General features: G+C 47.6%; 1 protein-coding gene across 1 annotated transcript; it reads left to right on the top strand.

Annotated features, from left to right (window-relative positions):
• The first annotated feature begins 9,176 nt into the window (after nucleotides 1-9,176).
• On the top strand, nucleotides 9,177-11,041 carry LOC138230784 (zinc finger C2HC domain-containing protein 1C-like). Its single transcript, XM_069186523.1, has 2 exons — nucleotides 9,177-10,279; nucleotides 10,683-11,041. Exons 1-2 carry the CDS (start codon nucleotides 9,638-9,640, stop codon nucleotides 10,929-10,931), a joined length of 891 nt encoding a protein of 296 aa, XP_069042624.1. The 5' UTR covers nucleotides 9,177-9,637; the 3' UTR covers nucleotides 10,932-11,041.
• The last annotated feature ends 12,969 nt before the right edge of the window (nucleotides 11,042-24,010 follow it).

Raw genomic sequence — 24,010 nt, forward strand, 5'->3', positions numbered from 1 at the left:
GTTATATAACATAAGTTATATTTTGTTCTGAGGTCAATTTGAATCTCATACTAAATAACTGGTGTCCTTTTATCTGAGAAACACTACCTGATTGATCACCTGATGCCTAGAAATTAGCATGCACAGTAGCCCAGCGTTTAGCATTGCTAGCTCACAGTGCTGAGGCCCTGGGTACACTTCTGGACCTGGGGTGCTATCTGTATGGAGCTTGTATGTTCTCCCCATGTTTGCATGAGTTTGCTTTGGGTGCTCCGGCTTCCTCCCACAGTTCAAAGAACTACTGGTAGGTTAATTGGCTTCTGGGATAATTGGTGAGTGTCTGTGTCTTCCCTGCATTGGACTACCATCCAGTCCCAGGTATCTCCTGCTTATTACTTTCTGAGGCTCTGGCTCCCCCGTGCCCCGCGACCCCCTGACCCCCTGACCCTGAATTGGATGAAGCGGTTAGAAAATGGGTGGTTTCTGTTATGCTCTGGTCATGCTCTGCCATAGCAACAACTTGTAAAAAATGCAGATGCTAGGATTTAACTCAAAGAAGGAGCTCAGATCACTGTGTTGGCATCACTGTACAGGTGTCCGGTGTGTTTTAGAACATATGTTAAAATCTTATTTACTAACTTCTAGACTTTTTACCCCCCATATCAGTCTGCAGGTGCACAGTGGTCTGTGGACACCCTCCTTGCTCTGTCGTAAAACAGGAAATAAAAAGCAACTGGTTTTGACTTTAATGCACTGAGACTGTGGAACTCACAGAACTCTCTTGTCAGAAAGGCAGCTTCTAACAGCTTTTAAGTGAAGACTAAGAACACTTTTCTATTTTATTAAAATAGATTATATATGTTTTGTTTAAATATATGTTATAAATGTTAAAACGACAGCTCGTATAAGCTTGTATTTTTACCTTTCGATCATTTTTAGAATTGCTTTGAGTTGCTTTTACCATGATAAACAGTACAAAATATGAGGTGTTGAACTTGTCAAAAGTTTTAAAGCGCTTTATGACGTAAAGTGTGATGACAGTCCTTGGCGGTCTATGTAACAATTTTTCTTGAAGTAGGTCATCGGGCCAACAGTATACAAACATTACAGCTCAAGTGCTTTTGTATCTGAACGCTTTTAGGTAAGTAATTTAGCAGCTGCGGTATTAATAATGATTTTAATGGCAAATTCAATTGCAGGTAAAATAAAAATGGCGGTTAACTTTCTTTCTAGCTTCGTGAAGCGGTCGCGCTATATTATACATATATACCATAATAAGAAACATAATATGTACAGTAGAATTTTTCACTTTAAGCTGGCATTATCCAGAACCGGGTCAGGGAACGGACCCGGACCGTGCAGTGTGGTCCGTCGGCCTTCTAAAGATGTTTAGGAGATCGAGGCGCCCTTGGATTTGATTAGAAACTTGCATAATTTCTTAACTTGACCCCATTATCTTAAAAAAAACGGCCAGGCCAAGACCAAAGCATGAAGGCTGCGAGGATCGGGGGACTCTCATTTTTGGTCACAGCGTACAGTAGTAGATCAGTAACCTCTGTTTATCGTGATAACCTTTAATTATTTTCCAGTACTTTTTTAAATGATAAAACACATTGTCTCGCCAGTTTTGCTAAAGATACGGTTTTAGTGTTTACGCATAAATTTGTAAGCCGTAGGTTTAAATCTCGTGGTCTTATTTTCTGCATTTTCATCGTAAGGGAAGGCGCTCGTTTGCGATTTACGCGCTGAATATTGTAAGCAGAGGAGCCTTAAGGCACAGCCTCGCCTTAACACCATCGTTTGCATTGTCATTGTCATCCAGAAAAGCAGTCGTAAGAAAATGAATCTGTGGCGGCTCCGAACATTAAAAAAACTATATCTAGACTGCAAATACATCCCAATCTTACTATCAACACGTTTTAAGACCCCTCTCCTTTCCACCGGTATACAAGCTAAGAGAGAAATATTGGAAATCCCATCTGAAGTAGCCCTCGTCTCACCTTCGGAGCTGTGAGCGATGGGGATCATAATTAAAAGGGGTACAGTTACTTTGAAAATGTGTATGTGATAAATTTAAATAAAATAAAAAGATAAATTATATAACACAGACTGCTATCTATGTCCATGTGTTTAAGACGTATGAATCGGTTTTAAAACAGGCACACCCCTTCTCACAAATCCGACTGGAGTCTCAGTCGCGATGAATTAGGAGCTCAGATGTAGGCTAAGTGATTGCAATTTACTTATTTAAAAGAACCACTTCAAATCAAAAGGGAGACATTTTGTAATGGTAGTTGTCGTATTATAGTATACGATAACTGTATACGTAGTATACGTAATTGTAGATATTGTAACGCAACGGGGGCTCAGGCGGGCGCCCTTGCCGCATTTGGTCGGCCCCTGCACCCTCCGGGGCTCGAACCCGGGACTTCCGCGTCTCTCTGCAGCGACCCAGCCCCGTGAGCTAAAGAGAGATCTCTCCACAGCCCAGTAGCTGTGGTCCTGCTATCACAGGGAAGGGCGGTGACGTCACCCGCTCTGGTACGCCGGCTCTTACACACAGTGCTTGTCGGCCGTAAGCGTTACACTCTCCCCCGCTTAAATCGCCGTCCCCGGCGAAGGGCTATCCCGCCCCGCTTCTGACACCAATGTAACGCAACGGGGGCTCAGGCGGGCGCCCTTGCCGCATCTGGTCGGCCCCATCCCGACTGGAGGCTCGAACCCGGGACTTCCGCGTCTCTCTGCAGCGACCCAGCCCCGTGAGCTAAAGAGAGATCTCTCTTTAGCTCACGGGGCTGGGTCGCTGCAGAGAGACGCGGAAGTCCCGGGTTCGAGCCCCGGAGGGTGCAGGGGCCGACCAAATGCGGCAAGGGCGCCCGCCTGAGCCCCCGTTGCGTTACATTGGTGTCAGAAGCGGGCAGAATGAACAACTTGTGGCAGACACTACCCGATTCCATAAAGCGCCGGCTGACGCTGGAAGACGCAGAACCCATCGGCGGCGCACATAGGGAGCCTGAGCAACTCCTGGGTGCGACAGGTGGCCACAGCCCTTACCAGGGCTACCCAGTAGTGGTCCCGCCAGTAGAATTGGGGCGGCCGCCCCGGAGAGAGGATGCCCTCCCTGCCGGAGCCGATCAGCGATTCCCACACCCATCGGCGCGGGTGCGACCAGGTCGCTACGATGGTGAGGCGCCTTGGGAGACCTATGAGGCGCAGTTCCAGCTCGCGGCCCGGACGAATGGCTGGAGCCGGGCGGAGATGGCCGGCCACCTGGCGGCGGCGCTGGAAGGAGCGGCCTGCCAGGTGCTCCTGGACGTCCCGGAGGAGGACAGAGGCGACTACACGGCGCTGGCAGCAGCCCTCCAGCTGCGCTTCGGTGTAGAGGAGGTGCCGGACTTGATGCGGGAGAGGCTGGCCCTGCGGCGGCGCCGACCAGGAGAGCGACTGGGCCCGGTCGCCGCGGATGTCATGTTCCTCGCCCGCAGAGGATACCCAACTTTCCCCCGGGAGGCGCAGCGGGAGATGGCTCTCCAGGCCTTTCTCAAGGCCCTCTCGCCCGAGGAGCTGCGGCGCCACGTGCAGCTGGCCGCGCCAACATCGCTGGAGCAGGCCTTGGCCCTTGCTACACGGGCTGAGGTAGTGTTCGGGGTGACTGGCAGCGCCAGCAGACGCAGTGCGCCCTGCCGGCTGACCGAGGCGGCGACGGAGGAATCCAGCGAGGGGGAAGAGGAGCCAGCCCGTGCAGCGACCGCCGGGGGAACAGCCCCGCACGCTGATTTGCGACCGCTGCGGGAAAAGAGGACACCGAGCCCGGTTCTGCCAGGCACCCGAACCTCGCTCTCCCCGATCGGCGTCGGGAAACGGGAACGGGGCGGCTCAGCGCGGGGAAGGCCGCCCTTGAACACCTCAACCCCCGCTCCCGAGAGCGCTGTAAAAACCGGCGCCCCTCACGCCACCGTGGGGCGAGTCGGCTGTAGCCGGGGCCTGTACCTCCACTGCCGGATTGAGGACCAACCCTGCCTGGCCCTACTCGACACCGGTTCATCAGTGACCCTACTTCGGCCGGGCGTCCTCCCCGACACCGAGGGCACCAACCCCCCAGGATGGGAGGCCTCCAGCCTGCGGCTGAGGACCGTGACGGGACAGCTCGCTGCAGTCCGGGGGAAACGGGTGCTTGCCTTCCGTCTGGGTGCAGCGACGGTGCGCCACCCCTGCTACCTTGCACCCATCCAGGAGGACTGCATTCTGGGGCTGGACCTACTGCATCGAGTGGGGGCCAGGTTGGACTTGGACCGGCAGGAGTTGGTGTGGCAGGGGGAGCGACTGCACCTGGTGGAGGGCAGGTCCGGCGAAGGCCGAGGGACGCGGGCTTGCCGGAGCCGGGGGAACAAGAGGCAGCGGCGGCGGCGGCGGCGTCAGTCGCCGGGGCAGACCAGGCCTGCGAGCCGGGGAGCGAGCGTGCCGGATCCTGCCCCTGAGTCGGCCGGGGGGCCAGACAAGGCGGCGGCGGGGGCCGAGCGTTGCGTGGAAGCGAAGCGTGCCGTTGAGGACCTCTTCCAGCGGAGCTGCGAGGGCCTCGATCAGGACCAGCGGCAGCGGCTCCAGGAGCTACTCGCCCAGAACGAAGACCTCTTTGCGGCGAGGGATGAGGACTGCACCCGCACTGCCCTGGTCCAACACGAGATCAACACCGGCGACGCTCGGCCCATCCGCATCCCACCAGGACGCATGGTCCACGCCAAGCGGACCGCCGCCGAGGAAAAGATCCGGGAGATGGCCGCAGCGGGGGTGATTGAGCCCTCCGCGAGCCCGTGGTCGGCGCCAGCCGTAATGGTTAAAAAAAAAGACGGCTCGTGGATGTTCTGCGTCAACTACCGCAAGCTGAATGAGGTCACCCGGAAAGATTCCTACCCCCTGCCGAGGATAGATGACGCCCTGGACTACATCACCGGGTCGACCTGGTTCAGCTCCCTGGACCTCCGCTGCGGCTACTGGCAGGTACCGCTTGCTCCCGATGCTCGCCCGAAGACGGCCTTTTCCATCGGCCAGGGCCTCTGGCAGTTTACTGTCATGCCTTTTGGCCTGTGCAATGCCCCGGCGACGTTCGAGAGGCTGATGGAGAGGGTGCTGGCATCAGTCCCGCGGAACCAGTGCGTGTTATATCTGGACGATCTGCTGGTTCATGCACGGAGTTTCGACCAGGCCTTGACGAACCTCCAGGCGGTGCTGGCCTGCATCCGCCGTGCTGGCCTGAGGCTCAACCCCCGCAAGTGCGAGCTCCTGCGGCGGGAGGTGACCTTCCTGGGACATGTTGTTGGACCGCGAGGGGTGGCTACGGACCCAGGTAAGGTCGCCGCAGTGAGGGGCTGGCCGACTCCACACACCGTCGCGGAGCTCCGCAGCTTTCTGGGGTTGGCCTCGTACTATCGGAGGTTCGTCCGGGACTTTGCCAGCATCGCCGCCCCGCTGCACCGCCTCACCGACAAGGGCCGCCGTTTTGACTGGGACTCGGGCTGTGAGACTGCCTTTGGCCGGTTGCGCGAAGCTCTGGTGGGGGCCCCCGTGGTGGCCTACCCCGACCCGCGGTTGCCGTATATTCTCGACACCGACGCGAGTGACTCGGGGGTGGGGGCGGTGTTGGCGCAGGAGGGGCCGGATGGGGAGCGCGTAGTGGCCTACTATAGTCGGGCTCTGACTAGGCCTGAGCGGAACTACTGCGTGACCCGTCGCGAGCTGCTGGCGGTGATGGCGGCGGTCCACCATTTCAGGCCGTACCTGTTCGGGACCCGGTTCCGGTTGAGGACCGACCATGCGTCCCTCACCTGGCTGCTCCACTTTAAGGAGCCAGAGGGACAGATGGCGCGATGGATAGAGATCCTGCAGGAGTACGACTTCACTGTCGTGCACCGTGCGGGGTCTCGCCATCTCAATGCCGACGCTCTCTCGCGGCGCCCCTGCGAGGCCGCGGACTGCCATCACTGCGCCCGGCGGGAGCAGCGTGAGGAGGCTGTCCGCACCGTGGCGGGGGTGAGCGCCGCGGCCACGGCCCGGGAGGGGCAGCTGGGGGTGGGCCTGCCAGACCTGGCGCAGCGTCAGGCAGCTGATCCTGACGTGGGCCCGGTGCTCCGCTGGAGGGCAGCAGGAGTGCGGCCTACACGAGAGGAGTTCGCCCCGCACCCGAAGTCCGTCAAGGCCCTCTGCGCCCTGTGGGAGGCCTTGGAGGTAAAGGACGGGGTGCTGCACCGGGGGTGGCGGGTACCCTCCAGTGGCGAGGTACGGTGGCAGCTGGTAGTGCCTCGGTCGCTCCGCGGGGCGGTGCTCCGAGCGGTGCACGGCCAACCGGGTGTGGGGCACTTCGGCGGTAAAAAAACCCTGCAGCGTCTCCGAGGCCATTTTTATTGGGGTCTTTGCCACCGGGACGTGGAGCGGTACTGCCGAACGTGTGCGGTGTGCGTGGCGCAGAAGGGTCCCCCCGAGCGCTCTCGGGCCCCCCTCCAACAACACCAGGTGGGGGCTCCTATGGAGCGGGTGGGAGTGGACGTTTTGGGCCCGTTTCCGTGCACCGAGGCCGGGAACCGCTACGTCTTGGTGGCTATGGATTACTTTACGAAGTGGCCGGAGGCCTACGCCCTCCCGGACCAGAGTGCCCCCACGGTGGCCGATGCACTGCTGGAGGGGATGTTTGCCAGGCTGGGGGTGCCGGAGGAGTTACACAGTGACCAGGGGCGTAACTTCGAGTCCCAGGTCTTCGCCAGAGTGTGCCAGCGCCTGGGGATTACTAAGACGCGGACCACCCCGCTGCATCCCCAGAGCGACGGGTTGGTAGAGCGGTTTAATCGGACGCTCGCCACCCAGCTGGCCACCCTGGTGTCCCGGCACCAACGGGACTGGGACCGCCACCTCCCCCTTGCGCTCTGGGCGTATCGGACCGCGGTCCAGGAATCCACCGGGTGCACCCCGGCCTCGCTCATGCTAGGCCGGGAAATGCGAACACCGGTGGACCTGGTCTTCGGCCCGCCGCCCGGAGACGGGTCGGCACCGCCGGCTGGACCGGACTACGAGTGGGACCTGCGGCAGCGGATGCAGCGGGTGCACAGCTTTGCACGGACCCACCTGACACAGGCGGGGGTCCGACAGAAGCGGTACTACGACCTGCGCTGCAGGGGGCCTGCCTTCCAGCCCGGGAACTCGGTTTGGGTGTACAACCCGCGGCGCCGCAAAGGCCTCAGTCCTAAGCTGGCGCCGTCGTGGGAGGGGCCCGCTGAGGTACTCGGGGTGGTGGGCGAGGTCTGCTACCATGTCCGGTTGCGAACACGGGGGAGAGTGGTGGTCCTGCACCGAGACCGCCTGGCCCCCTACCGGGCCCGGGAGGAGGAGCCGTGTGGGGAGGCTCCAGAGGAGCAGCCGGGGCCGGAGCCGGCCGATAGTGGGGCGTCCGTGGATCGCCAGCCGTCACCGCGGCGCAGCGGCCGCTCACGCAGGGTTCCGCAGCAGTTGGCCGAATACGAGTACAGCCTGAGGGGGGTGTTCGACGTCGGCGAGACGCCAGACGCTTCAGGTGGGGGCAGTGTAACGCCCTCGCCTGGTGGTGAGGAGGAAGCGCCCCTAGGCGCTCGTAGTACCGCTGGGCATGCTGGGAGTGGTAGCCGGGAAGAGTCTGAGGGTCAGCACGATGACCAGCGGCTGACCCTACCTGTGTAAATAATGTCCTAGTAATTCTAGTGCCCTGTGTAGTCCTGTAAAAGTAGAGTGTGTTGTTAGGTAATTACCACCCTAAATGTGTGTACGTGTTCGTCAGTCTCCTCATGTGTGTGTAGATCCTGTGTTTGGTTTTGGTGTGGTTGTAAAATAAAGCCAGTGCTTGGTTAATCGTGTCTCCACTGTTCTTTAGTTCTGAAAAAGAACCTGCAAAACGCTACAATATACAGTACATAAAGGGTATGAATAGGTGTGAGCTTTTACTGTATATTTAATATTTTATCTGACCCACTTGTAGAAACCGCCTACTCAGATTTATTTAAGTGGTCTGCCACCATAAAGACAGAAAAATATAATGACACCCTGTTACATTAACTGTAAAATAAACGCCGTAACTGCGGCCATATGAAAATTTGGATAAAGATTATACAAACATCCTAAGGAGCTCTATGACATATGAGCGTCGTAATAATGGTTGGTGACCTGACGTAACAGTGCTCCCTGAATTACGTGATCTGTATATACCCAAATACAGATATATCACATAGGGAGATGCAGTCAAACATTGCATTGCTATCGTCGTGGTGAACTATTTCTCCGCTGTTTAAAACTTGTTTGGTAAGTGTCATCAAATATGCTTGTCAATTTGTAGCGAAATCGATATACTGTATCATAATCCTTCAGCTATCTATAATGTAGTGAAACGGCTAATTAATATTGATAAATTCCCTTATTCACAGTGACTTTTGCTCAAACCCCTGTTGCATAATGGGTTAATTTTATATAAAAAAACATTTATATCATAGATATAATACAAGCTTTGAAATGAAATAGCACATTTCCAGGTTTCAGTTAAACATTTTTAAAAAAGCTCATGACTTTAAGCATTCTGAACATTGAGAATGTTATTTGGGAAACAAATGTTTATTATAATGTTTATGTTTAGGATCTGTCTCCTACTGAGTCAGCATGCAGCATTCAACACCATTAGGTTTAATATTAAAAAGTTGTGTATTTCCTGAATTGTTTTTTTTATTCTTTTCTATTAGACCATACTAGACTGTGCAGGATATCATTTATTTGCCATTTTTGCCTTTTCCAGATACCTGGGAAACAAAGCTCATATCTCATTTGCCAATGGAGCCCAGTCCTAAGCCTGGTGCTCTGTCCCCCTCCCCGAAGGACACAGACTCGAATCGACCCGCGCCCTTAAGGCAACAGGATCTGATCTCCACGTACTGCCCGCCTCCCAAGATACAGCTTCTGAAGGACACCTTCCAAGAGAAACTGATGCAGGAAAAGGAGAAAAAAATGATCGCCATGTACAATCGGCGGCAGGAGGCAGCTCTACAGAAGATGAGAAAATGTTTCCAATATGTCAAATACGCTGCGGAGAAGAAGATGGGGAACAGCTATCGCTTCCAAGCCCAACAGGGCCCCGAGAAGAACATTGTGGGGTATGCTCGGTCTTACCCCCTGAAGCCTATGGGTAACAGGAAAGTCTCCGGCCCTGGTGAGGTTCGGGCTGTGGACCGCCCGGACGCACAGAGTGATTCCTTGTTTGCCCCCACCCCGCCTCAGGATGGTCATGAGAGGCCCTGCGAGAGGCCGGGCAGGAGGGGCTCAAGAGTACGCAAACCTAAGGACAGGACTGTCCTCCCCATGGTGGCGACCCCTCCAGGGCAATGCCCTTCTCATGCCAATGGGAAGGAGCACTTTCAGTTGCAAGAGGAGCTACGAAAAGTGGCCGAGGCAGAGGCCGCGTTGAAGGAGGAGCATCGCCGGAGGGAGGCCAGCCTGCAGGATGAGATGCGCCGGAAGGAGGCCATGATGAAGGACGAGATTCGCCAGAAGGAGGCCATGATGCAGGCGAAGCTCTTCAGAGCTCAGGAGGAGCTGAGGATGGTTCCGAGAGAGATGGAAGACTCCAGAGAGGTGGCCGGAAGGGAAAATAGAGGCGATGCAGAGCGAGCTTTGCCCCAGAGGACCATGGGCCAACCACCGCTCTAAGGCCGTGCCTCTTCTGACCTGCAGAATGGAGAAGCAAAAAGCCTTCACTCCAAGGAAAGCCCTTCCTATCAGAGGAGACAACCTTGATTATGGTTCTCCAATGGAAGATGGCGGATGCGCAGAATTGCACTTTCCCTCTGCGCTTTCCCATCAGGAGAGACGTCAAGTGAGCCCTTGCAGCCGTGGGCTAGAAGACGTCCCCTGTGGAAGGAGAAAGTATCTCAAGAAAGCAAGGCTCCCTGAAAGCGACGTGTCAGCGGCACAGGCCGCGCAGGGCCACTTCAGAAATAACACCACATGTCTGGATGAACAAACTCTGTCAGTGGAAAACAGATATTTGTCCCCTACAAGTCTGATGTGCCCTACCGCTGAGCAATTTCCATATGAGAATAGCCAGAGTGGAAACCCTCAGCTGGTGCCCTGTGAACTGTGTCACGGGAAGTTTGCTGTAGAGAGGCTGGAGAAACACAGCAAGATCTGCAAGAAGCTTCAGAATTCAAAGAGGAAGGTTTTTGACTCTTTCAAGCACAGGGCCAAGGGAACAGAACTGGAGACATACATCCATAAGAAGAAGGTTAAACCGCCAATCGTGGTAAGGGCTATCCTTAAACTCTTTCCAAGCTTCCCTTTTTTTCTCCTAGAGTCAGACTCAGCTTATAAATCAATGTAAACAATAAATAAGTGTTTTATGAAGTACTCTTCTGAAAAACTGCCGCAAAGGCACATTTGCCAGACAGAATAAATGTGTCTTAGTGACTTCTGAATTCTGTTGTAAAAATCTACATATCAAGCAAATAGCACTCACAGGAAACAAAACCATAACTACGTAAATTGTACTCTCTACCCAATGACCTGAAAGGTAGCCCCAGAAAGCTACGTTATTACTGTATTGATATTTTCTTGCCTTGTGAATGGTTTGCGACCAGACTGTGTACGCAGTGCTAGTCTGGACTTTTTCTGGAAGCTGTTTTATTGGTTTCATTTCCTGTTCCCAGCTGAGAAAGAACAACTGGAGGCAGAAGCACGAGGATTTCATTCGGAGCATCAAACAGGCCAGGGAGGTGCAGCAGGTGATCACGCAAGGAGGGAAAGTTGTGAACCTGCCCCAGCCCCCCGCGAATCCAAACCCCGACTACGTGCCCTGCCCTCACTGCGGCCGGCGCTTTGCCCCCAGGCCGGCAAAGAGGCACATCCCCAAGTGTCAGCACATCAGGAGCCGCCCTCCTCCTCCTCCTCGCAGATGAAAACTGATGTGAAGAAGAGCAAAAGAGTCATGATCTTGGCTCACGACTCACGTCCTGCTTTTTCTTTTTAGAAACACATTTAGCACAGTTCATCCGTATGATGATGAAAAAAAAATGTTACCTTATTTTAATTAAATGATTTTTTTTTTGGTGGACTGGTGTTTGCGTAGCTGTGGTTATTTCAGTTTTTCTCTTATCATTCATACACCTTGACCTCCTAAAAATAATTTTTCAACCTGGAACGTACAATTGGCAGGCAATAGAACAGGTCACATTGGTCTTGGAACCATCAAAAAGTAGTATTCACACATTCTCGGCATCAATTTTCCTTAAAAACAACTGAAAAAGCAAGGTAAAGAGTGATTGATTTTTTTAATGAAAGTTATTTGATTTAATTTATTTAATTTTCATAATATTTGAAATATGTTGGGATTAATGTGACTCAATATTATCTGCAGCTCTTACACTCCAGGCACCTGATAAAGTGGAACGCAGTGTCTTTGCCTTACATGGCGCTCAGCTCTTCCTCAATCCCAGCAGAAGCACCAGCAGAAGCAGGAGCCTCCGGGTCCTGCCTCATGCACAGCTTAAAATGCAACACCAAGTAATACAACAAACAACAGGGAAAACCATTCACGATCAGACACATCCGTTGATTGCTGGCTCTCAGTAAAGGGACATTGCATCATTACATCACAAAATAGACTACATTTCAAGGTTAAAGAATTACCATGTTCTGCGATTCAGAACGAGGCAGCAAAACTTCCTATAATCTGTTGTGGCCCTATGACATTGTAAAGGAGCAGGCTTGTGAATACATCTCGTTTAATCCAATGGAAATATTGCTCTCAACTTTTTTACGTTTTTGCCAATAAATAATATTACATTGTTAACTCTGCATAAAGAACCTTGGAATGGAACGTTTTTTGCAGTGAAATGTTTGCTGCATAACCTATACCTTTTCTCTCCTACATCACATTGCATTAGTCATTACAGTGATTAGTGAGCAGGAAGGGCTGCATCACATCGCAATTTGTGTGGAACTTGAATGCGAATTTGTTACAACATGGCGTAACTTACAGTCCTTTCACAAAATTCATGATTTTGTGCTCAATTTTGAGTTTGTAAAGTTTTTCTATAATGTCAATGATTTTATTTTGTGACTGAAATTAAATACTTTTGTGTCTGCAAAATTGGGACTGTAGTTCCACCTTAACCTACTAGTACTGTATGTCTTTGGACTGTGGGAAGAAACTGGAGCACCTGGAAGAAATCCACACAAATGAAGGGAGAACATACAATTCCATCCAGACTGCACCCCAGGAATTGAACCCAGGACCCCAGCTCTGTGAACCACAGTGCCACCTCATTGCTATAGTCACTTTAATTAATGTCAAAACTCATTTGCAAATGAGCAGCCTGGGATCCAAAAGGATCAAGACAAGGATCCAAACAAAGCACTATCCCAAAGCTTGGCTTTGTACAGTATATCATACAGGGCTTGATGCAGAAGGCAGATAATCTAAGTCCATGCAATAATTGCTAAGGGAAAGTGACTTTGTGTTTTTGGAGGGAAGTCACTCAACATGGAGCTGTGTTAGTGAAATGATTGTTCTGATGTACGGCTGATGTCCAAACACTGAAAACATGATTGTGTATGCAATCGCACTCCCGAGCTCCATTGGGTATGGTTAAAATAACTTTTTATAGTTCATCACATTCAACGTGTGTGTACCTGATGAAAGTGTAACACGCATTTGGAGGAGTTATTCAGGATTTTCTTTCATTCAACTATTTCAAGACCGATTATTTTCAGATGTTGTAGTATACGTGAATAATGAAAGGCCTTCATATTACACAATGAAGGAATGACTTCGCAGGTGTGAAGAATAAAAGATTAATTCAGCTCACTTTGGGGAGTTTCACAATGGCCCTCCTTAAAGAAATGTGGGTTTGATTAAAGGAGTGAAGAAAAAGCACTGAATAATATTTGCTTCTGTAAACGTAATCATCTCAAAATATGGTTAAAGAAATTGAAGAAGGTTAAACATAATCCAAAACGTATAAGGTCAATTTAAGTACAACCAGAATTCTACTGTTTATGCAATGCATCTGTGGGTTGATATGAAATACGGCCGTTCTTAAACTAAATGAGGTTATCGAGAGCATATTCCGAGTACGGCTGTGGCCAGTTGTACTGTGAACTGCGAGGACCGTATCTTATCCTGAACTGGCTGTGCGAATACCGTCCTCTGCTGGCAGAAGGAATAGATTACAACGGCACTGTATTGGCGATTAGTCCTATTGCTAGAATATTGAAACAACAAGGAGTCCGCGGAGTCAAGCAATGCTGAATGAACAAGTACCTGAAATTCAATAGGATTTTGTGTATTGATTACAAATAGGTGTGAAATTCTCATGTACAGTGGTATTCATGGATTCCTTACACAAGCAGCCGTTGTTATGATACTTTCGTAATCTGAATATAAATCTGTTATCTACTTGAAACTGTAATTATTGAATAGATTAATGTCTTTGAACTGCTTCATTAACTGGGCAGTTTCCATGTTTGGAAATGTTTTTATTTTGATTGCTGATTGCTAGATACTGTATGTTTAATAGGCATGCTGTTAATATTTTCAACAAGAGCCAAATAAGACAGTTATGCTGTAGTAAGTTCTATATAAGTTATATAACATAAGTTATATTTTGTTCTGAGGTCAATTTGAATCTCATACTAAATTACTGGTGTCCTTTTATCTGAGAAACACTACCTGATTGATCAACTGATGCCTAGAAATTAGCATGCACAGTAGCCCAGCGTTTAGCATTGCTAGCTCACAGTGCTGAGGCCCTGGGTACACTTCTGGACCTGGGGTGCTATCTGTATGGAGCTTGTATGTTCTCCCCATGTTTGCATGAGTTTGCTTTGGGTGCTCCGGCTTCCTCCCACACTTCAAAGAACTACTGGTAGGTTAATTGGCTTCTGGGATAATTGGTGAGTGTCTGTGTCTTCCCTGCATTGGACTACCATCCAGTCCCTGGCATCTCCAGCTTATTACTTTCTGAGGCTCTGGCTCCCCCGTGACCCCCCGACCCCCTGACCACCTGACCCTGAATTGGATGAAGCGGTTAGAAAATGGGTGGTTTCTGTTATGCTCTGGTCATGCTCTGCCATAGCAACAACTTGTAAAAAATGCAGATGCTAGGATTTAACTCAAAGAAGGAGCTCAGATCACTGTGTTGGCATCACTGTACAGGTGTCCGGTGTGTTTTAGAACATATGTTAAAATCTTATTTACTAACTTCTAGACTTTTTACCCCCCATATCAGTCTGCAGGTGCACAGTGGTCTGTGGACACCCTCCTTGCTCTGTCGTAAAACAGGAAATAAAAAGCAACTGGTTTTGACTTTAATGCACTGAGACTGTGGAACTCACAGAACTCTCTTGTCAGAAAGGCAGCTTCTAACAGCTTTTAAGTGAAGACTAAGAACACTTTTCTATTTTATTAAAATAGATTATATATGTTTTGTTTAAATATATGTTATAAATGTTAAAAAGACAGCTCGTATAAGCTTGTATTTTTACCTTTCGATCATTTTTAGAATTGCTTTGAGTTGCTTTTACCATGATAAACAGTACAAAATATGAGGTGTTGAACTTGTCTAAAGTTTTAAAGCGCTTTATGACGTAAAGTGTGATGACAGTCCTTGGCGGTCTATGTAACAATTCTTCTTGAAGTAGGTCATCGGGCCAACAGTATATAAACATTACAGCTCAAGTGCTTTTGTATCTGAACGCTTTTAGGTAAGTTATTTAGCAGCTGCGGTATTAATAATGATTTTAATGGCAAATTCAATTGCAGGTAAAATAAAAATGGCGGATAACTTTCTTTCTAGCTTCGTGAAGCGGTCGCGCCACATTATACATATATACAATAATAAGAAACATAATATGTACAGTTGAATTTTTCACTTTAAGCTGGCATTATCCAGAACCGGGTCAGGGCCCGGACCCGGACCGTGCAGTGTGGTCCGTCGGCCTTCTAAAGATGTTTAGGAGATCGAGGCGCCCTTGGATTTGATTAGAAACTTGCATAATTTCTTAACTTGACCCCATTATCCTAAAAAAAAAACGGCCAGGCCCAGACCAAAGCATGAAGGCTGCGAGGATCGGGGGACTCTCATTTTTGGTCACAGCGTACAGTAGTAGATCAGTAACCTCTGTTTATCGTGATAACCTTTAATTATTTTCCAGTACTTTTTTAAATGATAAAACACATTGTCTCGCCAGTTTTGCTAAAGATACGGTTTTAGTGTTTACGCATAAATTTGTAAGCCGTAGGTTTAAATCTCGTGGTCTTATTTGCCGCATTTTCATCGTAAGAGAGGCGCTCGTTTGCGATTTACACGCTGAATATTGTAAGCAGAGGAGCCTTAAGGCACAGCCTCGCCTTAACACCATCGTTTGCATTGTTATTGTCATCCAGAAAAGCAGTCGTAAGAAAATGAATCTGTGGCGGCTCCGAACATTAAAAAACTATATCTAGACTGCAAATACATCCCAATCTTACTATCAACACGTTTTAAGAGCCCTCTCCTTTCCACCGGTATACAAGCTAAGAGAGAAATGTTGGAAATCACATCTGAAGTAGCCCTCGTCTCAGCTTCGGAGCTGTGAGCGATGGGGATCATAATTAAAAGGGGTACAGTTACTTTGAAAATGTTTATATGATTTTATCTGACCCATTTGTAGAAACCGCCTACTCAGATTTAGTTAAGTGGTCTGCCACCATAAAGACAGAAAAATATAATGACATCCTGTTACATTAACTGTAAAATAAACGCCGTAACTGCGGCCAAATGAAAATTTGGATAAAGATTATACAAACATCCTAAGGAGCTCTATGACATATGAGCGTCGTAATAATGGTTGGTGACCTGACGTAACAGTGCTCCCTGAATTACGTGATCTGTATTTACCCAAATACAGATATATCACATAGGGAGATGCAGTCAAACATTGCATTGCTATCGTCGTGGTGAACTATTTCTCCGCTGTTTAAAACTTGTTTGGTAAGTGTCATCAAATATGCTTGTCAATTTGTAGCGAAATCGATATACTGTATCATAATCCTTCAGCTATCTATAATGTAGTGAAACGGCTAATTAATATTGATAAATTCCCTTATTCACAGTGACTTTTGCTCAAACCCCTGTTGCATAATGGGTTAATTTTATATAAAAAACATTTATATCATAGATATAATACAAGCTTTGAAATGAAATAGTACATTTCCAGGTTTCAGTTAAACATTTTTAAAAAAGCTCATGACTTTAAGCATTCTGAACATTGAGAATGTTATTTGGGAAACAAATGTTTATTATAATGTTTATGTTTAGGATCTGTCTCCTACTGAGTCAGCATGCAGCATTCAACACCATTAGGTTTAATATTAAAAAGTTGTGTATTTCCTGAATTGTTTTTTTTATTCTTTTCTATTAGACCATACTAGACTGTGCAGGATATCATTTATTTGCCATTTTTGCCTTTTCCAGATACCTGGGAAACAAAGCTCATATCTCATTTGCCAATGGAGCCCAGTCCTAAGCCTGGTGCTCTGTCCCCCTCCCCGAAGGACACAGACTCGAATCGACCCGCGCCCTTAAGGCGACAGGATCTGATCTCCATGTACTGCCCGCCTCCCAAGATACAGCTTCTGAAGGACACCTTCCAAGAGAAACTGATGCAGGAAAAGGAGAAAAAAATGATCGTCATATACAATCGACGGCAGGAGGCGGCTCTACAGAAGATGAGAAAATGTTTCCAATAAGTCAAATACGCTGCGGAGAAGAAGACGGGGAACAGCTATCGCTTCCAAACCCAACAGGGCCCCGAGAAGAACATTGTGGGGTATGATCGGTCTTACCCCCTGAAGCCTATGGGTAACAGGAAAGTCTCCGGCCCTGGTGAGGTTCGGGCTGTGGACCGCCCGGAAGCACAGAGTGATTCCTTGTTTGCCTCCACCCCGCCTCAGGATGGTCATGAGAGGCCCTGCGAGAGGCCGGGCAGGAGGGACTCAAGAGTACGCAAACCTAAGGACAGGACTGTCCTCCCTATGGTGGCGACCCCTCCAGGGCAATGCCCTTCTCATGCCAATGGGAAGGAGCACTTTCAGTTGCAAGAGGAGCTACGAAAAGTGGCCGAGGCAGAGGCCGCGCTGAAGGAGGAGCATCGCCGGAGGGAGGCCAGTCTGCAGGATGTGATGCACCGGAAGGAGGCCATGATGAAGGACGAGATTTGCCAGAAGGAGGCCATGATGCATGCGAAGCTCTTTAGAGCTCAGGAGGAGCTGAGGATTGTTCAGAGAGAGATGGAAGACTCCAGAGAGGTGGCCGGAAGGGAAAATAGAGGACTCCTGACCCGAAGGAAGACACTCCAGGCAAGGCAGAGCGAGCTTCGCCCCAGAGGACCGTGGGCCAACCACCGCTCTAAGGCCGTGCCTCTTCTGACCTGCAGAATGGAGAAGCAAAAAGCCTTCACTCCAAGGAAAGCCCTTCCTTTCAAAGGAGACAACCTTGATTATGGTTCTCCAATGGAAGACGGCGGATGCGCAGAATCGCACTTTCGCTCTGCGCTTTCCCATCAGGAGAGACGTCAAGTGAGCCCTTGCAGCCGTGGGCTAGAAGATGTCCCCTGTGGAAGGAGAAAGTACCTCAAGAAAGCAAGGCTCCCTGAAAGTGACGTGTCAGCGGCACAGGCCGCGCAGGCCCACTTCAGAAATAACACCGCATGTCTGGATGAACAAACTCTGTCAGTGGAAAACAGATATTTGTCCCCTACAAGTCTGATGTGCCCTATCGCTGAGCAATTTCCATATGAGAATAGCCAGAGTGGAAACCCTCAGCTGGTGCCCTGTGAACTGTGTCACAGGAAGTTTGCTGTAGAGAGGTTGGAGAAACACAGCAAGATCTGCAAGAAGCTTCAGAATTCAAAGAGGAAGGTTTTTGACTCTTTCAAGCACAGGGCCAAGGGAACAGAACTGGAGACATACATCCATAAGAAGAAGGTTAGACCGCCAATCGTGGTAAGGGCTATCCTTAAACTCTTTCCAAGCTTCCCTTTTTTTCTCCTAGAGTCAGACTCAGCTTATAAATCAATGTAAACAATAAATAAGTGTTTTATGAAGTACTCTTCTGAAAAACTGCCGCAAAGGCACATTTGCCAGACAGAATAAATGGGTCTTAGTGACTTCTGAATTCTGTTGTAAAAATCTACATGAGATATCAAGCAAATAGCACTCACGGGAAACAAAACCATAACTAAATTGTACTCTCTACCCAATGACATGAAAGGTAGGCCCAGAAAGCTACGTTATTACTGTATTGATATTTTCTTGCCTTGTGAATGGTTTGCGACCAGACTGTGTACGCAGTGCTAGTCTGGACTTTTTCTGGAAGCTGTTTCATTGGTTTCATTTCCTGTTCCCAGCTGAGAAAGAACAACTGGAGGCAGAAGCACGAGGATTTCATTCGGAGCATCAAATAGGCCAGGGAGTGCACCTTGCAGGTGATCACGCAAGGAGGGAAGGTTGTGAACCTGCCCCAGCCCCCCGCGAATCCAAACCCCGACTACGTGCCCTGCCCTCACTGCGGCCGGCGCTTTGCCCCCAGGCCGGCACAGAGGCACATCCCCAAGTGTCAGCACATCAGGAGCCGCCCTCCTCCTCCTCCTCACAGATGAAAACTGATGTGAAGAAGAGTAAAAGAGTCATGATCTTGGCTCACGACTCACGTCCTGCTTTTTCTTTTTAGAAATATATTTAGCACAGTTCATCCGTATGATGATAAAAAAAATGTTACCTTGTTTTAATAAAATGATTTTTTTTGGGTGGACTGGTGTTTGCGTAACTGTGGTTATTTCAGTTTTTTTCCCTTGCGAAAATGTGTGTCGACCGTGAAAATAAATTTCAAGCTGTTCTTATCATTCATACACCTTGACCTCCTAAAAATAATTGTTCAACCTGGAACGTACAATTAGCAGGCAATAGAACAGGTCACATTGGCCTTGGAACCATCAAAAAGTAGTATACACACATTCTCTGCATCAATTTTCCTTTAAAACAACTGAAAAAGCAAGGTAAAGTGTGATTGATTTTTTTAATGAAAGTTATTTGATTTAATTTATTTAATTTTCATAATATTTGAAATATGTTGGGATTAATGTGACTCAATATTATCTGCAGCTCTTACACTCCAGGCACCTGATAAAGTGGAACGCAGTGTCTTTGCCTTACATGGCGCTCAGCTCTTCCTCAATCCCAGCAGAAGCAGCAGCCTCCGGGTCCTGCTTCATGCACAGCTTAAAATGCAACACCGAGTAATACAACAAACAACAGGGAAAACCATTCACGATCAGACACATCCGTTGATTGCTGGCTCTCAGTAAAGGGACATTGCTGTGGTCCACGCATGAATCTGTTTTCTAAGTGCCTTATCCAATACAGTGTTGAGGCCAGTTTTCCCAGAAGCCATCTAAAGGGGAACACACAATAACCTGTAAAACCTCCAATTTACATCACAAAATAGACTACATTTCAAGGTTAAAGAATTACCATGTTCTGCGATTCAGAACGAGGCAGCAAAACTTCCTGTAATCTGATGTGGCCCTGTGACATTGTAAAGGAGCAGGTTTGTGAATACATCTCGTTTAATCCAATGGAAATATTGCTCTCAACTTTTTTACGTTTTTGCCAATAAATAATATTACATTGTTAACTCTGCATAAAGAACCTTGGAATGGAACGTTTTTTGCAGTGAAATGTTTGCTGCATAACCTATACCTTTTCTCTCCTACATCACATTGCATTAGTCATTACAGTGATTAGTGAGCAGGAAGGGCTGCATCACATCGCAATTTGTGTGGAACTTGAATGCGAATTTGTTACAACATGGCGTAACTTACAGTACTTTCACAAAATTCATGATTTTGTGCTCAATTTTGAGTTTGTAAAGTTTTTCTATAATGTCAATGATTTTATTTTGTGACTGACATTAAATACTTTTGTGTCTGCAAAATTGGGACTCTAGTTCCACCTTAACCTACTAGTACTGTATGTCTTTGGACTGTGGGAAGAAACTGGAGCACCTGGAAGAAATCCACACAAATGAAGGGAGAACATACAATTCCATCCAGACTGCACCCCAGGAATTGAACCCAGGACCCCAGCTCTGTGAACGTCAGTGCCACCTCATTGCTATAGTCACTATAATTAATGTCAAAACTCATTTGCAAATGAGCAGCCTGGGATCCAAAAGGATCAAGACAAGGATCCAAACAAAGCACTATCCCAAAGCTTGGCTTTGTACACTATATCATACAGGGCTTGATGCAGAAGGCAGATAATCTAAGTCCATGCAATAATTGCTAAGGGAAAGTGACTTTGTGTTTTTGGAGGGAAGTCACTCAACATGGAGCTGTGTTAGTGAAATGATTGTTCTGATGTACGGCTGATGTCCAAACACTGAAAACATGATTGTGTATGTAATCGCACTCCCGAGCTCCATTGGGTATGGTTAAAATAACTTTTTATAGTTCATCACATTCAAAGTGTGTGTACCTGATGAAAGTGTAACACGCATTTGGAGGAGTTATTCAGGATTTTCTTTCATTCAACTATTTCAAGACCTATTATTTTCAGATGTTGTAGTATACGTGAATAATGAAAGGCCTTCATATTACACAATGAAGGAATGACTTTGCAGGTGTGAAGAATAAAAGATTAATTCAGCTCACTTTGGGGAGTTTCACAATGGCCCTCCTTATAGAAATGTGGGTTTGATTAAAGGAGTGAAGAAAAAGCACTGAATAATATTTGCTTCTGTAAACGTAATCATCTCAAAATATGGTTGAAGAAATGAAAGAAATTGAAGAAGGTTAAACATAATCCAAAATGTATAAGGTCAATTTAAGTACAACCAGAATTCTAGTGTTTATGCAATGCATCTGTGGGTTGATATGAAATATGGCCGTACTGCATTTCGAACAAGTTGTAAGGGATTTAGCCAGGAGAGGTATTCTCATTCACTCAGTAAGGTCTTTATTCATTTTGCAATATGGGAAAAAGCCATCACCTGTCTGCGCAGAGAAGTGAAAGCTGATTCAAAAGCAAGCAGGGAGACCCCTTGTTTTATATCTTTTTAAAGCTGATGCAACACTTCAAGGACAGGCAAAGCAGTCATTTTCCATTCCGTATAGGTTTTTGCTTTAAGCAAAGAAGAGCAGTAATTCAAATGGTTTCTCACACTCCCTTCTTCAAGCAGCCGAGATAAACAGTATTAAAACATCCTGTGCCCTTGACAAGTTGGGTGCTATCACACTTTGTTCTAAGTATCCAGCTGCTTCTGCAGCACAGCTCTGTCCGTAAACAACATAGAATAAAACACTTTTTCTCAGTAACTTTTCATTACATTCCCTCCTTTTTATCCTTAAATGTGTTCATACCACAGAGTCCTCATAGGGGTCACCCTAGTCAGACAACAGCACAACAGCAAAAACACTACAACAGGCATGAATAGCTTTAAGAAAAACAGTCCCCAAGACCCAAAAAATGATTTTAACCATGAAAAGAAGGGGAACTCATTGCCAATGCCCTGTTCTTGATTTACCCTGTTCTAAAGTTCTTTCAGCCGGTGTATTGCGAGGGTGAGGTGACGATGGTCATCATCACTAGCAGGGATATACAGATGCAGCCATTCAAAACAAGCGGGCGATACCGCATTATTTTGCGGTGTGCTTATCGCGGTGTAACACAAGTTACCATATTAATACCGTGTATTCTCGCATAGTACCGCATAATACCACATGTTCTAATGAATGACCTTGGACAAGCTGTAAACTCAAAGTATTGCCCTGGTCCACATTCTTTTTTTCATTGACCGTCTTTGTAAAAGTAACACCACAGCATTTCGTTGATCCAATCACGCATTTGTTTCCAATCATGCAAAGTACAGTCATTTTTGAGAATCTCCAATTCACCATGCCTTTTGCATGCTCATAAGAGATATTGATTTAGGAACATAAACATATTACTGTATGCAAACTGTACTGTATACAGTATGTATATGTATATTTAATGTCTTTACTGTGCCCGTTTAAGTATTAAATATTTATATGGAATTTTACCACTGAAGGGAAATCTTAGTAGCTGAGCATAAAAAGAATAGGAGCATAACGCGTGTGAAGGCCATAAACGATATTAATTTTGGAACATAAATATACAGTATTACAGTATGTAAACTGTATATGGCTGGTCTCGGTACAAAAATACACACCAGTATTCCATTTCTCCCTAAACAATATTAAGCATCGAAGTCTTTAACTAACATGTGAAATAACGTGTGTATAAAAAGTGGTAGTTTTAAGCTTTTCTGCAAATACGCTCAATACAGGAGCAAACAAGCATACTTTTAGAATTTGATTAATAGGGAATATAATATGGAATCGCATATCTAAAGAAATTAATAATGATATAATTCTATTCATGTGCTGAACTTGTAAGTGAGAGGTTGGCTGTTCAAATCCAGCCTGTGCCATGACTTTTCTTTTAACAAGCATTTCTTTGAAGAAATAAAATAGCAATATTATGGACAATTAATTGACTTTTTATATTTCTAAATATCACAACATGTTCGAATCTAAGTCATTTTTTATAACAATGAATAGTCACCACGCATGCTTACACAGCTCCCTGGGTAAAGTATCACAAAGTCTTAGAGAACTTAACATTTTTATTATCAACAAATTGTAAATACGCTGTTTACATTGGGGTTATTAATATTTCACTTGAGTGTATGGGGGATTGTCAGCAGACCCCCCCCCCCCTCTTAGACTGCGCAAACAATTTTTTTAATTTTTAGAAAGAAATGGCGGCTGTATGCTTTACAATATAAACATTTACTGTCAAACTTTAAATCAACAATTGATTTAAAGATGATCTGTCAAAGTGCAATGGAAAACAATATTGTTTTTGTTTTTGTTGTTTTTATCCCGTAAGGCGCTTTGAGAAGCCACATTTAAAGGCGCTATATAAAGGCACTGATTCCTATGGAATGTGTATTCTTTCTTCTTTTTTTCAGCATGGAATAAACCTATTACGTGATTTTAAGGTTTGTGTGAGAAGCCAGGGTATCAGCTTGTTCTCCCCACCGCCTCTCTCTGTGTACAGTTGAGGCTCCTGTCCTGACTGGTGGAGCTCATACAACTGTGTCTGGAGAGGATCCATGGTATCAGGGTCAACCCCATGGCTATGCAGCTTGTTTCCCCCCCTGCACCTCTCTGTGTACAGTAGAGCCTCCTGTCTTGACTGGTGGAGCTCATTCAGCTGTATCTGGAGAGGATCAAGCGGGGTATCAGCTTCAAACCTACGGCTGGGTAGCTTGTTCCCCCCTCCTGCCCCCCTCTGTGTACAGTAGAGCATTATCTCATGACTGGTGGAGCTCATACAGCTGTGTCTCGAGAGGATCCAGGGTATCAGCTTCAACCCCATGGCTGGGTAGCTTGTTCCCCCCTCCCGCCCCTCTCTGTGTACAGTAGAGCCTCCTGTCCTGACTGGTGGAGCTCATACAGCTGTGTCTGGAGAGGATCCAGGGTATCAGCTTCAACCCCACGGCTTGCAACTTGTTCCCCTTACCACCCCTCTGAGCGTACAGTAGAGCCTCTTGTCCTGACTGGTGGAGCTCATACAGCTGTATCTGGAGAGGGAGGGAGAGAGGGGTGCGGAACCAGGGAACTATTTACATGGAAAACGGGCGATCTCCCCAGCCCGTATGCCCCTTTCACTGTGTGGCAGCTGCAATAGTCAGCGGCCTACCTAAACCCCGCCCTGACCACTCCTGTCCTGGCCCTCACCGCGCACCCCAGCCGGGTGTTCTTCAGCCGCCCCCCAGGGCGAAAGCGCTACAATGCTAAAAATAAGATACACTCTGCAGACATTCACAACAACGACTGTCAGAAGATAGGACACAGCAACTCAGACACCCATTGAATGGAAAGGGACACTTTAATGTTCTGTGCGGGT

This window comes from Lepisosteus oculatus, unplaced genomic scaffold, assembly GCF_040954835.1.
Source record: "Lepisosteus oculatus isolate fLepOcu1 unplaced genomic scaffold, fLepOcu1.hap2 HAP2_SCAFFOLD_49, whole genome shotgun sequence".
Lineage (NCBI taxonomy): Eukaryota > Metazoa > Chordata > Actinopteri > Semionotiformes > Lepisosteidae > Lepisosteus > Lepisosteus oculatus.

Excerpts from the sequence above, each read along its gene's own strand:
- LOC138230784 (XM_069186523.1), top strand. The coding sequence starts at position 9,638 with ATGCAGAGCGAGCTTTGCCCCAGAGGACCATGGGCCAACCACCGCTCT. Across the intron at positions 10,280-10,682 it reads AGGTTAAACCGCCAATCGTG|CTGAGAAAGAACAACTGGAG; the intron begins GTAAGGGCTATC and ends TCCTGTTCCCAG.